The sequence below is a fragment of the Antechinus flavipes genome, chromosome 4 (assembly GCF_016432865.1).
Source record: "Antechinus flavipes isolate AdamAnt ecotype Samford, QLD, Australia chromosome 4, AdamAnt_v2, whole genome shotgun sequence".
NCBI classification, from domain to species: domain Eukaryota; kingdom Metazoa; phylum Chordata; class Mammalia; order Dasyuromorphia; family Dasyuridae; genus Antechinus; species Antechinus flavipes.
In genome coordinates this window covers 275,937,903-275,957,126 of record NC_067401.1, presented here as the reverse complement: position 1 = coordinate 275,957,126, position 19,224 = coordinate 275,937,903, and the positions used below count along the sequence as shown (strand labels likewise).

Sequence of the window (19,224 nt, the reverse complement as noted above, 5' to 3'; positions counted from 1 at the left end):
TTCCTTCCTTCCTTCCTTTCTTCCTTCTTTCCTTCCTTCTTCCTTTCTTCCTTCCTTCATATTTGTGAAGCACTTTTTAACATTTAATTTTCATTTTTTTCAACTACATGTAAACAAGATTTTTTAAACATTTGATTTTTTTTATTTTTTTAAGATTATGAGTTCCAAATTTTCTTCCTCCTTCCTTCTTCCATGCTTTCTTGAGAAAGCAAGCAATTTAATATCAATTATACATGTGCATATAAACGTTAGCAAAGAATTTATCTTTTAAATGTTTTGGTCTCTAACACTGAAAAGATACTCTTAAGTGAATGGCCATAGAAAATTAGAGTAAAATAGCAGAAGCAGCATCAGAATATAAGCTGCTTGTGAGAAGATACAATACATTGTATTTGTATCCTCAGTGCTTCATATATGTATTTAGTTGGTGTTTAATGATTACTAATTGATTGATAGTTAGCTTTAGAGAAAAGAGCTCTGATATTTACTAAAATATAGAAATCATGTCATTTCCTTGCTACAGTTTTGAGGAAATACTTGCTTCAGAATCCCAGGGAATATCATTATTTTTGTTTTTAATACAAGAACAGCAGTCTTTGTTTGTTTTTCTGTATTCTCATTTCCTTTATGTGATGAATAGCATGACTATTTCCCATCCTATATGTCATAGTAACCAGAAACAGAGAATTCTGTTAGTGTCTTTCATTATAAAGGTTGGAACTAATGACTTTTTTTTTTTGTTTTACAATCTGGTGGCATGTGTGGCACTTTTCCACTCGCATGCAAATGTTCTATTTGTCTCTGGAGGTAGCATTTTGAAAAAAAAACAGCCTCATATTAAGGGTAATCATGCATCAGCAATATATTCATTAGCATTGTGGTGAAACTCTCCCTGTAACATACAAATGGAGGGATGCTGTGATAGGACAGTGTTTTTTAGTACAGTAGCCTATTTCTAGTCTCTCATCTGTGCTTTGTGTAGTTGTAGTACTGCCCTGCTTAACTGTCATAGGAATTTAGTTCTGACATTTTCCTTCCTTACTCAATTACCCTTTTAAAAGCACCTCCCCATCCATATAAAAACAAAAAATGGTCATATTGATATATAATATAACCCATTCATTTAATAATTTACTTCTCCAACTCTTAGGACTTACTTTTTGTCATATCATTATGGCTATTTTGGCATTTTTAACCATTTATTAATTTTAAAAGATTTATTAGTGGGTATAATTTTGGGACCAAAGTTCTACTGCATGGCTTCTTTATGGTATGAGGATGACTTGGCTTCTTGAAGAGTATTACAGTGGATTGTGAGCTCCTTGAGGGCAGGGACTGACTTTTTTGCCTTTCTTCCTATTTCCAATGTGTAGCATAATGCCTGATACATGGTAGACTGGGGTAGCTAGGTGGCACAGTGAATAAAGTCCTAAGTCTGGAAACTCATCTTTCTGAGTTAAGAACTGATCTTAGATACCCCTGGTCAAGTCACTCAACTCTGCCTCATTTTCCTCATCTATAAAACAAACTGGGGAAGGAAATGCTGAACTACTTTAGTATTCCCCTCCCCCCCCAAGAAAACATCAAAATGTGATGAGTAGCATGACTATTTCCCATCCTGTATGTCAACTGAACAATAACAGATAAATGTTTATTTACGGACTGAGTGCAAGCTTTGGCAGATCCTTTCAAGCTTGAGAGACTTTGAATATGAACTACTTAGTAGATTACACTGATGGGTGAAAATCAGTCTAGTTTATCTCAGAAGGATTCCTCATCAAGTTGGCCCATTATGGATGAAGAGTTAAAACTTTTAACACTAAAGAGTTAAAAGAAGATTGAGATTTGTTGTATGGGCAAGAGAAATATCCATACCATTTAAACACGTTTCCTTGAAATTCATTGCAATACTACTATTATATTGGAAGTGATTAATATACCTATATTAATATATAATATATACCTATATTAATATACCTATTAAGTTATATTGAATCCAGAAATAATGGAAGAATTTTAGAATATTATAATTATGAAAGTGTCAAAACATATAGAAAGTTGGTCTTAAAGCCAGGAAGACCTGAGTTCAAATTTCCCATTATGACATACACTGGCTATAGGACCCTAGACAAATTCATGTAACCTCTCAGTGTTCTAGGCAACTCTCTGAGATTTTACATTGCAGAGAAGGTCTGCCTATACTGGTATCAAATCACTCCACTTGGGAATTTCTTCTGCTTGTAAAATCACATCTAGCTGATGATAACTTTTGTCTTGGAATATGAATATGATTCATTGTTACTTAGAAGCAGTGAGATGGTACAATGAATAATGGGCTGAGCCTGGGATGTGGAAGATCTACATTCAGGTCCCTACTTACTAGGATAATCCTGGATAAATCATTTAACCTTTGTCTTATTTTCCTTATATATAAAATGGGGATGATAATAATTTCTACCTCTCAGAAAATATGAAATATGAAAATATTATGAGAAAATATTTATAAAGAACTCTGCAACCCTTTAAATATTATATAAATTATATTTCTTGAAAGGGTAAGAGAGAGATTATCCTTGTTTATCTTTCTTGTCTCTAGCCTCACAGTGGCTGAGCTAAGATGTAGATTTAGTAGTCACTTCAGAGTTAGTTATAAATATTTTCAGGAACTTCACCAAAAAAAATCCTTTTTCCTTTCTTATTGGAGCACATTCATTTCGGCTCTTTGCTCTTGAGTAAAAATTCAATCAGAAGAAGCACAGTAGTACACAGTAGTATCTGCTTTAAAAGTGAATATCTCTGTTTTTTAATAAAAAAATTTCACAAGAAAAATTACATTAGAAACAGGAGATAATAATTGGACTCCTAGAAGCCAAGGAACTTTGTCCTCTGAGCTTTCATTGCTTTATTTACAAAATGGCAAATTGTGTCAGATTGCAAGCTGATTGACCAATAACCTAAGTGTGAGCTTTCTTGGTCAAGATGAGATTTTCATTTGTTTGACTTACACTGTGTAAGTGACTTATCAGAGAACAGAGAGGTGATTTGGGTTTTTTTTTTTTTTTTGGATGATTTTTTTGGATCTCTCCAAGAGTTTTTTCTCATAAAGAAGGACCAATTGGTTAATAGATGCATAGTTAGAGAAAAATAACTCAAATTTTAAAGTTTTTCTTATTTCTCTAGTTTTCTGCTTTTGCCACAGAGCTACTGGAAGCAATAATGAGCAGATATTTATTAATACTTACTATATACTAGGTTCTATACCACTGGATGCAGAGATGTATGAAATGTGGAGTTTATAAAGTCTTGTACATGGTTATATATATATATATATATATATATATATATATATATGTATGAAAATGAGATACAAAGATTAAATGCTAGTTAGGGAAGAATTCACAAAGATATCAGATTTGATATGGGCCCTGAGGGATAGATAGGTTTTTGATGGAAAAGAGATAAGGAGGTCATTATAGGAAGGAAAATTTGTGTGAACAAATGCTTGGAGAGTACAGAGTATGTTCAGAGAACACAAATTGACCCAAAGAAAGTTATAGCTGAATATAAAACTGGAAATATAGGTAGAAGTTAGATTGCAAATGGCATTATATGCCTGGCTAAGAAATTTGGAGTAAGTTGTACCCGTGTTTTTGTACAAACCTTGATTCAACAAACATTTGTTAAGTACTTGCCTCATTCAAAGTACATATCAAGTTTGAAAGAGATATGGCTTCTGTCTTCATGAAACTTATAATCTAGTAACTATGAGTTGTTAATAAATAAGAAATTGATCTCAGATATGAATTGTAATATTTTGAAATAATACTGAAGTGCAGTCCTTAGAAATTGATATTCTGAGAACTGATATTTTGGGGGACTTCCATTTCTAATATGGTCTCACTAAAGTCCCAAAGTACATCATTTAATCTTTATTCATTAAATAGCTACATTGCAGAAGTACCAGTAGAATTTGATATGTTATTTTGTACTGAAAAAGTTAATAAAACAATAAAAACTGATGAACTATGAATCAGTATGGTGTATTACGTTAATCAAATACTATAATTATTCTGTGATAAGTATGAAAGCTGTCTAAATTTGTTGATTGAATTTTTTACTTTTTTTGTGATTAACATTAGAAAAAGTGAGGAATTTGGAAACATTTATTTTTTCCTCTTATCTTTTCAAGTATTTTAAAAAATTCCCACTGGTTTCAGACACAGATTTTTATTTCTAATAAGAAAATTCGTGAATTCAATATATTTATGGGATATTTAAATCTCTACCTTTTATATTTTTTTGCAGAGATACAGAGTATAAAGGATTACAACTCTCATTGGATCAGATCACAGCCACCAAACCATCCTTCTCCTATACTAACACCACACCCACCATAACTGACAACCGAAAGGGGAATAAGCCCCGCCTCTCAAACACAAAATCAAAATCCAGGACATCTCCATATCCTCAGGTATGTGAAAGGATTGCTTCAGATGTTTTTCTTTTCATTTCATTTGGTTTGAGTTCACGTTTGGGGAAATCATGAAACTGATTAGAATAAGTCATCCAGTTTTGATACAATCGAAATGTCCACACATCTAAGAAGTTTTTATCCCACTGGTGACTTTTTAAATTTGGTTTTCTCTTAATCCATGGGATTTTCCCACTTTTCAGCTAGTAGAAATAAATTTCAGGGGATGCCTTGATTTCTTTTTGTTTGTTTTGATTGCATATCTGTAGTATACTAAAGCTTACACAAAGCATAACAGACTCCAGCTTTTTGGCTAAATGTCTTTTCCTAGAAACTTTTTGCTAAAATATTTTAAGGAAACAGCCAATTTGCCAAGATATAGAAAGGCCAGGAGTTTGGAATTGAAATTTTTAATCCTATGACCAGAATTTGAAAGGGGAACCAAAATAAAATATTTAGGCAAAGGATCAAGGATGTGATTCCTTTTGCAGTTGAGAAGCAGATGTGCTGTTCATGAGGAAGAAAGAAGCAGAAAGTCTATTCCAGATGATAGAAATGATTGAAATAATAGCTCTGAACTTACTCATTTTTGCCAAGAGTGTGGATAGAGACTCAAAGGAGGTGTCACAGAAATACCAAAAGATAGTAACAGGAATGAGAAGAAATAAATGTCATGATTTTTCGCTATACAGAGGCTTGGCAGGATATGCCAAAATGTGATATTCTCTTGCATGAAGAATTCACTAGAAGACTCAGAATTCTCAACTTCAAATACCAAAAAACCTGTGGCCCTCTTGATTTTTCATTTTATCTTCATCTCTACTTTCTAATAGCTCCCTTGAGCAGCAAAAATGATAAGAGATGGTCTTCGAGGCTCTAACAAAAATAATAACTTTATACAACACAGAACAAAGCTGTATTTATAAGCTTTCCCTTTCGTCAACTTATCATTTCAAAATAACTTTAAAAAATCTGTTAACAATCTTTAAAAGGAATGAAATCAGAATCTCAGTGGGTTTAGGAATTACCAAATCTTTATGAATAAATGAGCCTGTTATCTGATTTTTGATTATTCAAGCACTGGTTGCATTAGGGAGGTTTAAACTTTCCATTGGAGAAAAGTCTTTCAGTGGTAAAGAAGAGAAGACCAATTTTTCATTGACCTTAAATGTTGTCCAGCACATGCCATCAATTTTGAAGACTAAAAGCATTGTACTTTGTATTTTAATTAAAATGATTATTTTATTAAATATTAAATCTAATAAAATAAACAAAAATATTAAATTATTAAAATTTAAAATTACTGGTTAAAATGACTATAGATAACATTTTGTCTTATTAAGATAAAGATATTAATAACATTTTAAAGCTTCTGTCATTGAACTTTAGTCTTCCTTTCATAATTTTGGAGAATCTGTTTTGACCTCAAATATGTTTACCTAACCCCCTTTCCTTAAATCTAAGTGCTGGGCAATATACGAAGGCAATATAATATATTGAGAGGTTTGTTTATAGTTTTTTGTTTTTTTTGTTTGTTTTTACTGAGGCATTTGGGGTTGTTACTTGCCCAGGGTCACACAGCAACAAGTGTTAAATATCTGAGGTCAGATTTGAATTCAGGTGCTCCTGACTTCAAGACTGATGCTCTATCTACTGTTCTACTTAGCTTCCCCTCTTGTTGTATTTTTTTAAGTTACAAATTTGGTACTGGAGTGCAGACTCTTGATCACTCATCTAGTTTTTTGGCTGAAATTCCATTTTATGGTTTTCTTAAGAATTCAATTTTATGTACATCAGATTATTGCCACTTTTTTCATATGACAAATGGAGTGCTTGAAGTTTTGCATTCTTTTGTTCTCTTTTGGGACTTCTATGCAATGGGAAATCTGCTTAATCTTCTCTGGTGAACACTTGTACACTTTGAATTTTTATAGTATGGTACATTTTCAGCAAATTGGGTAATTTAATTATTATGGGTCTAATCAAAACTCTTCTCTATGTTTAGGTAGTCAGTTATTCTATAGACCATGGTATAAATGTTGTAGGCAAGACCTAAGCCATTACTGTAGGGAAAATAACAGATATATAAAGCCATATCTATATATGCTTCATGATGGGATTAGTACTTGAAGGTCTCAATTTCTAGACTTTTATGCTAGCCAACAGGCTTTTCTGTGGAAAAAAATACTCCTTTAGTTTCTCTGGAATATTCTTGTACTTAGATCAGTTTCTTAATATTTGCTTTCATAGTTTTTAGCAAATAGTTATTAAAGAAATCCAATGAAAATTTACATTGTTTAGTGCTATGAAATATAAAAAGAAGAATATTGCATGGTTACTTCCTTCAAACAGCTTACAATTTAGTTGGGGAAATAAAATATATACACATGAATAATTAGACAAAAACAATACCAGGTTGTTAATATAGAATGAGTGTCATCTAAATGAATATGACAGATAGTATGTGGATAGAATAGTTTAGAGACATGAGAAACCACTTGGTGGCCAAGGATGCCTTTATGGAGAAGCAAGATCTGGGTAGGCATCAAAAAGAGGGAACCTATGTCTGTGTGTGTGTGTGTGTGTGTGTGTATGAGAGAGAGAGAGAGAGAGAGAGAGAGAGAGAGAGAGAGAGAGAGAGAGAGAGAGAATAAGCATTTGCGTGTGTGTGTATGTATATATGTGTATGTTGAGCAAATATAGGAAGATATAAAATATGTTTATGGGAGGACTGTGACTGTGCCAGCCTAAATGGAGCAGAGAATTCATGTTGAGAAAGTTTTAGTAGATTAGATTGAAAAGGCAGAAAGTTGGAGATCAGATTGTAGGTCTTTGAATTCCAAACTAAGGAGCTTGTACCTTAGTGCACATTATATTATGACTCTAAGGAAATCAATAATTTTTGATGTGGCCCTGTGAAAATGGACTTTTAGTAAGATTAGTCTGGCAGAGGCATGCAGGATAGATTAGAATAAGGAGACCAGTTAGGGGACTGTTGAAGTGGTATAGGTTAACCTTCATGGCAATCCTAAGTAAGTGATGGTCATATGAGTGAGAAAATATCGAATAGTGTAAAAGGTCTTTTGAAAATGGAATTGACAATATGGAAACTGATTGAATTTGGAAATGCTTGTTGTCTAAAAAATCAGTCATTCAATCCCAATGATGGTACTATACTGCCATTAGTAAAAACAACAGCAACAACAATGAATAAAAAACAAAACCCTTTCTGAGGATTCACACTCAGTTTCTATATTCATAATTTGTGGGGGATGGGGGAGGTGAAAATGATTTTCATTGAAAATTCTGAGTAGAAGTATCTTAGGATCCCTTGAATTACAGATCTAGAGTAAAAGAGCTCTTAGAGATTATTTTGAGATCTCTTTTACATAAAAATAGGTAACTGAGAACAGGGATATTAAGGGATTTGTTTATGGTCACATAGGTAGTATCAGAGAATTAGTCTTCTTACTCCAGAGCTAGTGTGATTCAATTAATGTGCATTCATTAAGCCCTTACTATGTGCTAGGCACTGTACTGAACTCTTGGGATTCATAGAAAGGAAAAAATAATTCTTGTCCACCAAAAAACTCATACTCTAATGGGGAAGACAACATGAAAATAACTAGGTGTATTCAAGATAATAAATACAGTGTAAATGGAAGATGATCTTAGAAGAAAAGGCACTAGGGGTTGGGGCACTGGGAAGATGCCATGTTATAACAATTTTTAAGTTCTGTGGAAAAGATCCCATGTCTCCAAAAAGCTGTGCAGATTCGTTGAATATAAATACTCTTTGCTTTTAGGTTTTCCCTATTTTGAGATTTTTTTTTTTGAATGACTGGAAACTTCTACTAGTTCTCTGAGGAAGGAGAAATTACTATTCAGGTTTTTGTTGTTCTTGTTTAGAAAACATTTATTATAGTTAAACTAAAATGATTACATCCCACTTTAAAAAACACAATTTGTTTCTGTGATATTTTAATTCCAGGTGATTAGGGTAAACTAGTAAACAATTTTCCTATGTAAAATTTGAGGCATAATAAATTTAAGTGAGTGATTTTCCCACTTCTATGATGTCAATTTCAAAACCATGCAGAGGGTTCAATATCATTGGTTGCTCCCTCTATGCTGAGATCTGAATGGTGACTCTTAAGGGATACTAAGAGATGGAACAAATCTCAAATATTGAACTGGATCTAAAAGCTTCCCCTTCCCCCAATTCATTATCAGGGAATGAAATATTTGATCATGAAAAAGGTTCTCTCTTAAGGATTTCATAAAAAGTTCAAGTGGGAAAATAAAATTCTGTCTTTGATGGAGATAAGTTTTCCTTAGTGTCTCCACATAAGCACTATAGATTTTAGAACTAGAATCCTATCCCATTGAGGAAAGAAGATACAAAATCAACCTTATCAACCAGAAATTCAGAAATACATATGTAGTTACAAACATATATGCAGGCATATACCAAGTTTAAAACTGTAATGGGACAAAAGTTAACATGTATTTTAAGCATGTAATACTTCACTGGGCATGACCAAATAGATCAAAAATTATCCTAGAATTTACTCTTAAAAATGGTTTGGTCAAAAGGAGTAATGAAAATAGCAAAGGGATAACATATCCAAAAGTAGCCTCTTTTAATTGATGGAAAAAACTTGGGACAAATGACAAAGGCTCTACTTTGTGTGTCCAGAAGGTTTACACCCTGTGCTAATCTTCCCAGAGATAAGAGGCCAAGGGTCATGAAGTTTAAATATACCCAGATGGAAGAGGAGTCAGATATTGCTATTTGATTCTCTGTGTGTGGCCTACAACATAGCTTTTTGTTTTTGGTCTGACATACTTATTAGTATGTAAAAGATAAGTGCCAACTAGCCATCTCTCTATCCTCTCATCCAAGTTACATATGGAAGTAAATGATGAGCCAGCCCTTTATCCCCCATCTTGGTGTGATGATCCTCTTAGGAATGAGTTCAGACTTGATTATATTTTGGTCACTTTAATGAATAGCTCAATCAACTTTCCACCTCTGTGTAATAGCATAGATAAGAGAGGTCAAAAAAGAAAGCCCTTGTTTTGAATCATCTTGGGAAAACTCTTAGAAGCAACATTAGAGATAATTTTCAATAATTCTGCTCAGATCTACTGAGTTGCACTAAACCATCTCCATTTTAGCTATATTATCCTGCCATTGAGTTTGTCTTTATAAAGATAAAACATTCCATTTAGATGAGCATCAGAGTTCTCCTGATCCAAAAATACTAAATGTGTGGAACTTACTTTCCAGCCCAATATGACATAAAATATTAATGTTTTTGACTAACATTACAGATATAACTTATCATTTCTTTATATTTTACATATTTGTTTATATGTGCCAACAGGTTGTTTTCCTCAGAATGTAAACTTCTTGAGGGTAGGGGGTGTTTTGTTTTTGTATCATTAGTACTTAGCTGGTATCTGACACATAGTAGGTGCTTAATAAATGCATTTTGAATGATTGATTAACTGGTCATACTTATCCTTGGGCTATATGGCATAGAGAAATAGCTTCCTGGCTTTAAGTCCTCACTGACAAACTAGCAGTGTGACCTTGGGTCAGAAAGTTTCATTATCTAGAGCTTCTTTATACCAGTGAAGGTTGTTGTTGTTGTGAAGGAATGTATCCTTCATTTTCTGAAGAGCACCATGACATCAGGGAGTGATGCAAGTGAAAACACAAGTTCAATGTTTATCCATCTCTATTCTTTAGTTACTAAGATGAGATTTCAGTGTTGTGGATTTATTCACTTCAAGTATTTACTAAGTGCCAGTTAAATGCTGCTGAGACAGCTGGTGACTCAGTGGATAGAGTACTGGGCCCAGAGTTAGGAAGATTTGAGTTCAAATCCAACCTCAGATACTTCCTAACTGTATAACTCTGGGAAAATCATTTAATCTCTGATTATCTGATAAAATAGATCCTGTAGAGATATTTACAAAACAAAACAAAAAACCTCAAACCAAAACAAATCTAAACCAAAAAGGGTCACAAAGTCTTGAACATGATTGAATAACAACAAGATATTACAAAGAGGAATAGCTAGGAATCAGTTCGAAAGAAATATATTAGTGGCTATGAGCTGTGTGAGAGTTCCTTAATTATTGGAAGAAATGATAGGTTGTATCTCCAAGGAGTTTATCATCTTGTTGGGTAGATAGGATAATAAGCAAATGAATTTATACAGAATAGAAACTCAGTGTTTTAGAGGTATGAACTCCTCATTGATTATTTTAGGAGAGTGAAAATAAATTTTTTTTTGCATTCATAAGTCATCAATTTTTTTCTTTTTATATTATAGCTTTTTATTTACAAAACATATGCATGGGTAATTTTTGAATACTGACCCTGTTCCGACTTTTCCTCTCCTTCCCTCCACCCCCTCCCTTAAATGTCAGGTAGTCCAATACTTGTTAAATATGTTAAAGTATATGTTAAATACAATATATGTATACATATTTATACAGTTATCTTGTTGCACAAGAAAAATCGGATCTAGAAAGAAATTAAAAAAACCTGAGAAGGAAAACAAAAATGCAAGCAAACAACAACAGAAAGAATAAAAATACTGTCTTGTGGTCCACATTCATTTCCCATAGTTCTCTCTCTGGGTGTAGCTGATTTTCTTTATTATTGAACAATTGGAACTGGTTTGAATCATCTCATTTTTCAAGAGAGCTATGTCCATCAGAATTGATCATCATATAGTATTGTTGTTGAAGTGTGTAACGATCTCCAAGTTCTGCTCATTTCACTTAGCATCAGTTCATGTAAGTCCAGGCCTCTCTGAAATCATTCTGCTGGTCATTTTTTACAGAACAATAATATTCCATAACATTCATATACCACCATTTATTCAGCCATTCTCCAATTGATGGGCACCCATTCAATTTCCAGTATCTAGCCACTACAAAAAGGGCTGCCACAAACATTTTTGCACACGTGGGTCCCTTTCCATTTTTAAAGATCTCTTTGGAATATAAGCCTAGTAGTAACACTGCTAGATCAAAGGGTCTACACAGGTTGATAACTTTTTGAGCATAGTTCTAAATTGCTCTCCAGAATGGTTAGATTGGTTCACAATTACACCAACAATTTATCAGTGTTCCAGTCTTCTCACATCTCCTCCAACATTCGTCATTACCTTTTCCTGTCATCTTAGCCAATCTGAGAGGTATGTAGTGGTATTTCAGAGTTGTTTTAATTTTTATTTCTCTGAGCAATAATGATTTGGAGTACTTTTTCATATGACTAGAAATAGTTTCAATTTCTTCATCTGAAAATTGTCTGTTCATAACATTTGACCATTTAACAATTGGAAGTGAAAATAATTGTCAATTAAACATCAGGGAGAACATCATTGATGAGGCAGTATTTGACCTGGATGTTCACCATGAACATCTTTCCTTTTAGCAAAACTTTTGCCACTTTCTCCAAATCTGATATTGTATGATCTTGGCCCTATCACCTTGAATGCATCTGATTTCACTTGTTCTTGAAATCTAAGCAGAGTCAGTCCTAGATAATACAAAAATGGAAGGCAGTCTGGGAATAATTAGGGTTATAGACTTTTCTTTAGAGAGGTATTATGGTATAGGAGAAAGACCACTGGCTCCAGAGTGACAGGATCTGTGTTTAAAACCTATCTGTGTGATCATGGACGAGTCTGTATTGTTTTTTTAAAAATAGATTTTTATTTTTTCCCAATTACATGTAAAACAATTTTTAACATCCATTTTTAAAATTTTGAGTTCTAAATTATTTTTCTATCTCATTCATCTCCCTTCTCCCTTTAAATATTTAATACACATGCAATTGTGTAAAACATACTTCCAAATTAGTCATGTTATTAAAAAAATACAGACTAAAAAGATTCCCAATAAAAATGTAAGATAGCATACTTCAATCTGCATTTGCCATCAGTTTTTTTTTTTTTTCTGGAGGTAGATAGCATTTTTCATAATAAATCCTTTGCAATTATCTTGGATCATTATATTGCTCTTCACAGCTAATCATATAATTTTGCTGTCACCATGTACAATGTTCTTCTAGTTCTTCCCTTTGCATCATTTCATGTACTTCTTTTCAGTTTTTTTTCCCTGAATTCATCATGCTCATCTTTTACTTTTTGCACAAATAATATTCCATTACAGTTCTATATCACAACTTGTTTAACCATTCCCCAATTAATGGACATCTCCTCAATTCAATTTTTTTGCTACAACAAAAAGATATAAATATTTTTGTATATATAAATTCCCCTGCCCATTTTTTGATTACTTTGAGATATAGATCTAGTAATGGTATTGCTAGATCAAAGCATGCAGACTTTTGGATAGTTTCAAATGATTCTCCAGAATGGTTGAATCATTTCCCCACCAACTCCACCAACAGCACACGAGTGTCCCAATCCCAGTTTTCCTACATCCCCTCCAACATTTATCTTTTTTTTTTTTCTGTCATATTAGCCAATCTCACAGATGTGAGGTGGTACCTCAGGGTTGTTTTAAATTTAATTTAATTTCTCTTTCAGTAGCTATTTAGAGCATTTTCCATATGAGCATGAGTATTTTTATGAAGCTATTCAAAAACTAAGTTTTTCATAGATAGGATGGTTATTTGCAATAACTACAAGGCAACATGGTGACAGATTATAATTGATTTATACCCAAGAAATGAAAAAAAAAGAGTCTTCAAGGAAATGAATGATTGGAAAAGGGGGTAGATCATTTATATAGTGAGAATGAAGGATACCAATTGGACAGCTAGAGTGCTAGATCCAAATGGACAAACTAAAAATAAAGTTAAAAGTTCTTAACCTGATGTTTGTGCACAGCTTTCAGATGATCTCTTGAATGAGAAAAAAGAAATCTTTAAAAATCTTTATTTCAATATAATTATCTTCTCACTTAATCCTATTTTTTAATTTTATGGATTATAAACATTATTTTGAAGAGTCATAGTTTCACCAGTTGCTAAAGAAATCCCCTCCCTTTCTCTCTCTCTCTCTCTCTCTCTCTCTCTCTCTCTCTCTCTCTCTCTCTCTCTCTCTCTTTCACACACACACACACACACACACACACACACACACACACACACATTTGTGTGCATGCTAAGAAACTCTGCTCTAGCATAAGGCCTCCATCATATTAGGTTTCTGGATGGAGGGTTGATGAGAGAATATAGACAAGGCTTACATAGGATGAGAAGGTACAGATATGCTGCAATCTGTATAGTTGTAAAGAATGCATATGATGATGAGCTCAGGATTCCATGGAAGTTTGATGATTGGTTAGCGGATAGCTGGGTTAGTGGCAATGATCTCTCTATTTTCATTCTTCCAGGTAGGTTAATATTTTCAGCTTGTTTAATGTCTTGAAATACTATGTGTAGACTTGGTCCTAATGGCTTGAAGTTTGAAATAGATAAGATATATATTTCTGCCTAGAACAAGTTACCCTTGATTAGAGGAATTAAAACAGGATGTGGGTTGAAAAGAACAAGTAGAATGAAAAAAATGAATAGTGGTATAAAAGGATTAGTAGAAGATAAGTGGTTATGAGAAGGAAGAATATATGCATAGCACATGTGATTTTGTGTACATATATAGAATTATGACTATTCAATCTAGAAATTACTTATAAATTGTCTTGAATAGTGAGTGTTCTTCTTGTTGAATAGATTAGTGGAGAGAATACCAAAACCTAAATTAGGGAAACCAACATTAACAGCTTGTCAAGCCACTGAAAGGCATAGTCCAGGTTTTCCTGTTTCATGTCCTATCTGATATTCTTATTAACTATACAGCTCTAGAAAAACTGTTTAACCTCTCTCAGTCTCAATTTGCTTATCCATTGTTATGTTTCTTCATAGGGTTCTTGAGTGAATTGAATGAGATTATGTAGGTGAGGTGTTTGACAAAGATACTATATAAATGTCAATTTAAGATAACTAAGTAAATGCCAATAATTATTATTAGAGCTTACACTTCGCTGGAGAATCCATGGTCATTTCTACAAAATGATGAGACATCAAAACTTTACTTTTGGGGAAGAATAGTACCACATAGTTGGTGCTTAATAAATGTTTGTTTGTTGAATTGAATTGAATTAATAGCACTCTGCTAAGTTCTATGGTAGATATCCATCCATTGAAATAATGTGTATTAAGAACTTTGCAAAACTTAAAGCGTTCCCAGGACACACATTAAGAAGAGAAGAGAACAAACTGAAAGTGAATTTTTTCCTTTACTCTTGCTACTCAGTATTCAACATAATGCTCCCACAGGGACCAACCAGAAGCTGGTGGTTTCAAAAGTGGTTTCTTCTCCTCCTCCTCCTCTTCCTCCTCTTCCTCCTCCTCCTCCTCTTCTTCCTCCTCCTCCTCCTCTTCTTCCTCCTCCTTTTCTTCCTCCTCCTCTTCTTCCTCCTCCTTTTCTTCCTCCTCCTCTTCTTCCTCCTCCTCTTCCTCCTTGTCTCTTCTTCCTCCTCCTCTTCCTCCTTGTCTTTCTCCTCCTCCTCCTTCTCCTCCTTTTTCTCCTCCTCCTCCTCCTCCTTTTTCCTTCTTCTTTTTCTTCCTCCTCCTTTATTTTTTTATTTTTTTACTTTCCAAGCCTTTTGATTACTATAATATAGATACTGAGAGTTTGCTTTAAATCTATAGAAAAGAGACTTACAAAAATTATTGTTTAGTGGTTTGAAATTGTGCCTTTATGATTTCTTTATTTCCTTCTAATTATGAGCCATGCTTATCTCTTAGATTTAATTAAAGGAAGAGAAAGGAAAGCCTTTCAAAAGGATTTAAGGCATTTAAGAAAAGCAGGAAATATCTCCTGGACACAAACCTTTAAGGTTAAAACTTGGCTAGAGAAGTAAGAAGAAAACCAAATGATTTGCAGTGTCAGAATCTTAAGTGAGGAGAAAATATCCAAAAGGAGGGAGACCTTCAACAGTGTGGGATATTATAGACAAAGACTGAGGACCCTGGTGATTATGAAGTTACTGGTGACCTTTGAGAGAGTAGTTTCAGTAAAATGTTAGTTATAGAAGCCAGATTTCCAGAGATTGATAAAAAGAAATGGATGGTAAAGAAGTAGATGAAATTAATATGGCTCCCTTTTTCTAGAAGTTTGACAATGAAAGAAAGAAGAGAGATGGTATAGTACTTTAAAAGTAGAGGAACATAATAAAAATAGAGGAACAATATAGGTCTTCAAGTTTTCAGATCTCTGGGGTAACTAAGTAGCAAGTATACAGCTAGAAAGTATCAGAGTTGGGACAAAAGCACAAGTTTGATTCCAAACAAATGCTTTTACCCATCATCCTGCTTCTAAGCAATAATAAAACATAGTTTCTGTTGTGTTTGCCTAGGGTTCTGATAGAATATGCAAATAATAATAATATCACAATACATTTATCACAGGAATATGGCAAGACCATTAGAGAAATATGAACAAAGGTAATGTGAATTCTCAGGAAGAAGAGGAATTAGACCTTGAAGGAACCTTAAAGATCTTCCTCTTCACCCCTCTCATTTCAGAAGAAATTGAATTAAAGAAAATAAGGGGCTCATGCAAGGTAATATTAGTAGTAAAATTGAGATTTAAACTTAGGTTTTTTAACTACACCTACCACTCTGCTATATCTAGGTGGATGCAGATGGCTATAGACCAAGGGTTGAGGGCATTAGAAAGACGGTTGAACACAGATTGAGGGAATTTATATGAAACACTTCCCATTGTGTTTCCCATTGTGTTCCCATTGTGACTAAAAGTGGAAAGGAGAGCTTGCAGCTAGCAAAGAAGCAGGGCCAATTCAAACAAGATACCTCTCCTATTTTGCTTGTCAGCCTGGAATTTGTAATCTCATTCTCCAGAGAACGGGTGGTGGAGCAGGGTTCTGGAAATTCTAAATGTTATTGGGCTTCCAAATAAACCTAAGTGTTTTTTTTTTTTTTCTGTGCTATTGGGTTTGTGGAGGAGAGAAATGACTTTTAATAAGTAGGGAGAATACTTAGGTAATGCTGAATAACCTACATAAGTTTAGAATTAGTGCCAAAGCCTTTTAGGGGAGATTCATAATATATTTTTAGTGACTCTTCAGAAGAGATAATTGGAAGAAAGATTCTTTCAAGGATAAGTTGCAGACATTTTTGGATAGTTGACTTCTTAGTTTTTAGTTCGCCTCCCTAGAGATTTCAGGGATAGTATTTCCTTTTGGCAATTGGGCACTCTCTTTTGGTTTAAACCAATATCTTGTCTCACTTCTGGCAGAAGATCTCATTCACTCTTGTGTATTTTCTGTTACATTATAATCCATATAATCATTCCAATTTTTGTTAGCTATTTTGCTTGGATTAATGAGTTTTCTCTTCATTTGCAATTTGCAATGGTCTTGTGTAACTGTCATTTGGAGGAAAGAGCTAAGTTGGTGAATATAAACTAAGGGTTACCTCCTTGTACTCCCAGATTTCTTTTTAAGAGCAATGAACTTTTGATCCCTAAAAATCATATTTCTAGACAACCAGCATTTCGATGAACATTTAGATATAAACTAAGCCTGATATACTTCAAGGAAGGAGTAAGTATCCATTTATGATCTTTTTCCTCTTGCCCTCAAAGCAAAAATCACAGCCTTCCTTGGAGAGGTATGGGTTAAATTCCAGAAATGTTTATTTTTGCTGTCTGTGAACTGTATTTTTACAATTAGATAACCCATGTAGACACACATATATTTCATGGTCATACATATATCCTACACATAAATGTAGTAAGGAAGGTTTATTACAACAAAATCTGCTCAATGAAATTTCATTATGGCTGAATTTATGCAATGATTGCTGCTGGTAGAAGTAACATTTTTCCATTCAAAATTTAAAGGGGATGGATTGTGCCCCTTTAAGTTTACAGAATATAATTTCACTCACCCACTATGGAAACCTTTGAAAGGTTTTAAAGAATAGATCTTAAGCATCCATGACCAGAAATTCTCACATTTTCTTCTTAAATCATTCATTTTTCCTCATATTTCTGCAACACATTGTAAGCACATTGCCCTGTATTGCATTTTTACCCTATGAAGTCGAGATAGTGATGTGTGTGTGTTTTTTTTTTAACAGATATCTGTTGCTGTCCTAGATTTTTGTTTACTTTAGTGTTTTCTGCTACATGAGTTGCACACAAGGAGAAAAAAATAAACAATTGTCTGTTAACTTTAAATGAGACTAAAAGAAGGATATATGTTTTGTTTGAAAGGAATTAATTTGGTACAATGACCTTAAGCTTTCATTTCTTTCCTCAAAATTACACATCTCATGCACCCTCTCTCTAGGACTGGGGTAGGGAATGGGGGTAGTAGTGTCTGCCAGTTTGCCAGCACAGTCAGAGCAGACACTGTGCAATTATACTGCTAAGAGCAGTCTGCCTTCTTTCTGTCTTTCCCCTTAGCTTCTGAATTACTGAGAGACCAAATAATACTGCTCTAAAAGAAGTGGAGCAGGTGGCACCACCTGTATCCATCTCATTCAAGCCCATCTAATCTGCCACTTAGTTGTGGGCAATCGGATAGTGATTTGGAGGAATGGGTGGACAGAGTGGAGTGCTTCTGGCTCATTCCCTAAGCCAGCTATGGATGAGGATTATTATTAAAATTAGTGCTACTGGTCATGGAAAACTGGGATTTACTCAATTGTCTCTAGATGTTTTTGTATTATCTTGATTAGTTGGAATGAATAGGCATTATCATTTCCACCTGTGGGCAGGGTGAACTCATTAGGATGAAACAGTTATGAGTAATGCCTGTTTAAGAGAGTCTGAGCAAGTGCATCTATTAAGACGTTTTTCTCCTTATCTGGAAAAATGTGGTGTTTTTTGAGGTGTGTGTGTGTGTAGTGTGTGTGTGTGTGTGTGTGTGTGTGTGTGTGTGTGTGTGTGTGTGTGTGTTGAGAAGGGAGCTTGGGGTAGGGAATGGATTTTATGGTTTTGGATCCAGTTCACTCCATTTGTAACCCTAGAGGAGAATCCTGATAGAGTTACATTGGAAGTCAATCTGGCCTTTGGTTCCAGATTGCCTATTCCTTTCCAGCTGCATATCACATTGACATAGAATGAGATGTAGTTTGTGCTTACTTTTTCTGTGAGAAAAAAGAATAGGTTGAATCCCAGAGCATTTTTGTTCTGTGGGGTCTTGGATAAAGGAAAAGTATCTGCTATTTCTAGGGACTTTTGCAATTTGCTTAAAAATCTCACATATCCCTATTAATGAAATAACCCAGAGATTTTGCTGGTAAAAATAGAAATGGACCTGGTTCTAGTCAGATACAAAAAAAAGATTGAAGCTTAAAATAAAACAAACCTAAAATCATGAACACAAGTTGACTGTGCAAGTAATTAATATGGATATGTATATTAAAATTACATCTTTTTCAATATCAGTGTTTTCAATGTCAGTGGTTATCTATACTCAAGGACCAACTTTTTGTATATCATGGATCCCTTTGGCAGTACAGTGCAGCTTATTGACCTTTTTCCAGAATAATATTTTTAAATGCATAAAATACATAGGATTACAAAGTAAATCAATTATAATAAAATATAATTATCAAAATGTTTTTAAAAACAAGCTCAGGTTAAGAACTTTTTCTCTAGAGGTACAGAAGGGATGACTTAGAAGTTTAGAATCTATGTGTAATTGAAATGTTAGTCATTTGG

The 19,224-nt window shown here is 33.8% G+C and overlaps 1 protein-coding gene across 1 annotated transcript in view; it reads left to right on the top strand.

The window, feature by feature from the left end:
* SIM1 (SIM bHLH transcription factor 1) overlaps positions 1 to 19,224 on the top strand; it is an 81,010-nt gene that overhangs the window by 42,048 nt on the left and 19,738 nt on the right. The window contains exon 10 of the mRNA XM_051997446.1: positions 4,306 to 4,471. Coding sequence (XP_051853406.1) covers positions 4,306 to 4,471 — 166 coding nt within the window. The remainder of the gene's footprint in view (positions 1 to 4,305; positions 4,472 to 19,224) is intronic.